The sequence below is a fragment of the Ciona intestinalis genome, unplaced genomic scaffold (genome assembly GCF_000224145.3).
Source record: "Ciona intestinalis unplaced genomic scaffold, KH HT000782.1, whole genome shotgun sequence".
Classification (NCBI taxonomy): Eukaryota; Metazoa; Chordata; class Ascidiacea; order Phlebobranchia; family Cionidae; genus Ciona; species Ciona intestinalis.
Genome location: NW_004191103.1, coordinates 1 through 4,509, shown reverse-complemented (window position 1 = coordinate 4,509; position 4,509 = coordinate 1). Strand labels below are relative to the sequence as shown.

The window sequence follows — 4,509 nt, the reverse complement described above, 5'->3', positions numbered from 1 at the left end:
TGTTCTGTACACTACGCTGTGTAAGTTACTCGATTTTACTCGTTTTTTTTTTTTATTTGAATAAGCCTTTTACCATTGAGCAGTGCCAAATGCATTGGCTTCGGTATAACCAATGTATATATAACTAGTTATAATAGTTATTTACATTGGTAAAACCAAAGTCTATGGCTCTGGGTATAACACCCCTAAACAAAAGTGCATTCAATTTACATTGGATTCACCGTCATATTGTTGGTTTCCGTGCTGGTGGGATACCATATCCCTACATTCAAGTATTCAATTTCTATTCTAAAGGGGCATACCAACGAAAAATGAAAATTTGTACATAGATAGAGATTTTACAAGTAATTTTGAATGAGAAGTGTTAGTAAATTAAGTAAAATATGCTAATTAAACCAGCATAAAACAAGTTTGTTAGTAGTACTTGCTTATGGGCTTCAAATAACATACCTAACTCAGTTCTGCTGACTTTAAATCAAAAACTAAAGTTTTAACGTGTAAACGAGTTTGGAACGTTTTCAACGGGGAGACGTAATAAATTTGGACCGGGTGGTCATTATATTTGTTCCGACCTACTTCGCATGCGCAATAGTGCCCGCTACAAGAAGTATATCGATTGGAACAAGAAAATGGAATGAAAAGGTGTCCCATATTCCCCAGTCCCCACCCTAATGTACAACAAAACATCAAAAGTAACAAAGTCTAGTAGAGTGGGGAAAGATGGGACATAATTTTCTTCTATTGTCTCGTCCCATTTGATAGTAAACAACGAACATTAAAAGAATTATAAAATCGTATCCCCACGACTTGCATAGCCCGTTGTTAATTATTTAAAATACGATCAGGACATTTAGATATTTTATGCTAAAGGCGTCCCGTCTTTCTCCACCCAAGTATATTATGAAACAAGAGCAACTCTTTAACAAGTCAATTCTTTTAAACCTGAGGCGTTGACTGGTACACAATCAACCTTTCTATTATGTGCCCTTAAACTACCAATCATCCCGAATGTTTTATTGCAGTTTTTACATTTAAAGGGCTTTTCTCCAGAATGAGATACTTTGTGAATTGTAACATGTTCCTTGCGTTTGAATGATTTTGGACACAAATCACACATAAATGGTCTTTCCCCCGTGTGGATAAGCTCATGTAAGTTGAGGTGTCCTCGGTGTATAAATGACTTGTCGCAATGTTTGCACGTGTGTGGTTTTGCACCAATGTGAATTCGACAGTGTTTCTTCAGCGTACCAACATCAACAAAACATTTGTCACAAAATTCACACATGTGAGGTCTGTGTTTCTCGTGAATTCTCTTATGGTGATCTTTTAGATCACGAAGTTCATTAAAAGCCTTTTTACAAATTTTACATTTGAACGGCCTTTCACCCGTGTGAGTTCGCAAATGCACCAACAGTCTGCTTCGATGTTTCAATTCCTTATCACAAACAACGCATCTGGTTCCATTATTTAATTGTGATTCACTGTCCAAAATTTCCTGACCTGTCCGTTGAACATCAGACATTCTGTTGTAGTTGTCACCCAAACAGTGCGAAGATAAAAGCTTTAATTGATTTTGTTTTAGATATTGCTGTATAATTTCACACTAACATATACCATTGGTCAGTGGCGACACGCTAAAATGAAGCAAAATAATGTCATATAAAAAGTGACTAAACGAACAAAACCCTCACATTCTTCTATAGACTAGCTACACCAGATATTCGATAAAACCATTTTTCTAAACGTACATAAAACTGCGTAAAAGTATAACGCATTTACACTGGCACAAAACGTTTTTACATTTTTTCCGCAGTAAACATCAGTAATACCCGTTTATTTTAAAGCCTGGTGCCCTGGTCCATAATATAGCATTACTTGCATGGTATAAGAGACGTGCCTTTTCATCGGCGAAATTGTTTGTTTGAATTCAGACCCCTAAACTGAACATTACAAACGGAACATTTTGTAAAGTATTTTGCCAGTAGTTAACCGCTGAAGCAACGAACTTGTGGAACGTTCAAATCAATAAATTGTTGCGAATATTAAATGTACTTATCAGTCTGCGTCGAATTTAGTTTTCTTGTACTTTTATTTGTTATGGCGATATGATTTTCTTTTATTTGTTTTATTCCGATTATATATACCCGGGATTTCCTTCGGTAATAAAATATTGATTAAAATCATTTTCACTTAATTTCCACTGTAATGTTGAGGTTCGATTATATAAGCAGGCGTGACCTTGAAGAAGCTTGTATTGTATATGTACGATTAGTACGAACTCAGTTATGATTAACATGCGGTCTACACAACGATGATGATAATAATATTGGCCGCCGGCCGGATACACGTGACATTAGATTTATGGGTATTCTGTTACATCCACGTCACTTCTGACCGGTTATAAATACGATTGTTCAAGTGTTTGAACTTGTAAAAACTAAACTGTCTGAGACCCTTAAACTTGATTGTACGATATATATTCGTTTGTGCTGTGTTACGGTTTTAAGAGTTACAGATGGATTTTATTCGAATTAACTATCGAAAGTTTCTCGAAGCTGGTGCTGTTAATTACTCTAAATATAACGGGGGGACACTTAACCACATATTGGCCAATAGGTGGCGATACCACGACTTATTCACTGTAGTTTACCGTCGTGCTTATTCCTCTTACTTACAACAACACTTAACTCAGTTCACTCTTGTATACATCATGTTACTACAGACCACAACACGCTTATAAACGCAACAATTTCGCGCCAAAAGACACAAACAAAAGAAAGGCGTGATAACTGCAACGTTTAGATACGTAACAGCAAGGGTGTTTTTGATTTGGCTCCAGATTTTGCAGTTAGGTTCCACGGCTTCCGCCATGCAACTATCGTTCTAGATAAGCCCATAGAACTGCTTACAAACTCATCCACACAATAGATAAGTATAAGAAACAGCAACACTGTACGCGCAAAAGCGCCAAAACTCTCGCTTTTCTGACATGCTGCATATGCGTATAGTGCGTATATGCCTGCAGTCGATCTTGTGACAAAATAGACGTAAAAACAAGAGTTACCACGAATAGGAATGCGAATGAAAGCAGCAATGAGTGGAGTGAACTTAAACTGTTGAAATAAACACACAAAACATAAACGAAACGGAAAACAAGAATATCGAATAAATATAGAGCTATTAGCTTTGACGTTATACCTATAAGCATATATATATATAGTAGGGTGGGGAAAGCTGGGACGACTTTTCTTTCTATATTTATCTCCCATTTAGTAAAAAACAAAGAACATTTAAAGAATAAAGGATTATAAAACCATATCGTCATGATTCCCATTGACTACACTTAATTGTATAAAATACGATCAGGATATTTAGATATTATGCGCTAAATTTGTCCCGTCTTCCCCCACCCTAACTATATAGCTAAACATCATTGTCACAAATATGAATCCTTCATTTTAAATAAGACCGTGGGATATATAGTTTGTCTGGTGGATGAATATTTCCGTTGCCAACAGTAGGAAGTTGTGCAATCGTTGCCGTGTGTTATTATTCCACATTGTGCGTTAGTACTGATAAAGTTAAGTGTATGGGATTTCCCATAAAAACTTTGCCCGTTTCTAGTTTCTACACTACTGAAGAAAACTTATAAAAATCGGTTGAGAACTTTTAGCTACGTTTTCATACACATATCAGGTATTGTTTTGTAACAAAGCTGCTGTTCTGGTATTGACTGTTACGTCATTGACAGTTTTTGTTCTAGAACCAAACTTTATTTAGAATCTGAGCATCTAGAAATAAAACAAAACTTTTACTGACTGTCAATAAGTCCGCTTGTGGTCTATTTTGTTCATCGTATCATTTTACCACAACCGGATATATTAGACGCAGACCAATTTAGTCGTGGGAGAGATTAAAGTCCTACTATATAGTTGTTGGGGTGGTGTGCCAGTTCGGCGAGTTGTTAGGTTATTCACCTTTCATATGTCTGCAAAAATGCTTTTATACTAATTTAGAACACTGTTTTCTGAAAGAATACTAGACTAGTAACGATACGTTGTAGGTGGTTGCCAATTACATTAACTAGATAAGTTATATATACATACAATGTGTTGTAAAGCGCTATAGAGTAGAACAATAACAGGACATATAGTGGGGTGAGGGAAGATGGGACACCTTTAGCACATAATATCCAAATATCCTGATAGTGTTTTAAACAATTAACAACGGTATATGGAAGTCATGAGGATGCGGTTTTAAAATTCTTTGAATGTTTATTGTTTACCAAATGGAACGAGAAAATAGAATGAAAAGGTGTCCTATCTCCCCCACTCTACTATTATTCTTGCACTATATGATAATGTCTAGTGAACATCCTGACATGAAGTTATATAGTTTTGTGGGGTAAGATGGGATACCGTTAGCACCTAAATCCCACATTTCGATTGTGTTGTAAACAATTAAAAATGCGAATACTTCTGTAAACGTTGTTTGTTTACGTCCTATTAA

At 35.9% G+C, this 4,509-nt stretch overlaps 1 protein-coding gene across 1 annotated transcript; it reads right to left on the bottom strand.

Moving 5' to 3' along the window:
* Positions 1-37: 37 nt before the first annotated feature.
* Positions 38-1,582, bottom strand: LOC100186518 (gastrula zinc finger protein XlCGF9.1). Its single transcript, XM_009861392.3, has one exon. The coding sequence runs from the start codon at positions 1,520-1,522 to the stop codon at positions 920-922; it is 603 nt and encodes a 200-aa protein (XP_009859694.1). The 5' UTR covers positions 1,523-1,582; the 3' UTR covers positions 38-919.
* Positions 1,583-4,509: the final 2,927 nt, after the last annotated feature.

Coding starts and splice junctions, on each gene's coding strand:
- LOC100186518 (XM_009861392.3), bottom strand. CDS start 1,522: ATGTCTGATGTTCAACGGACAGGTCAGGAAATTTTGGACAGTGAATCA.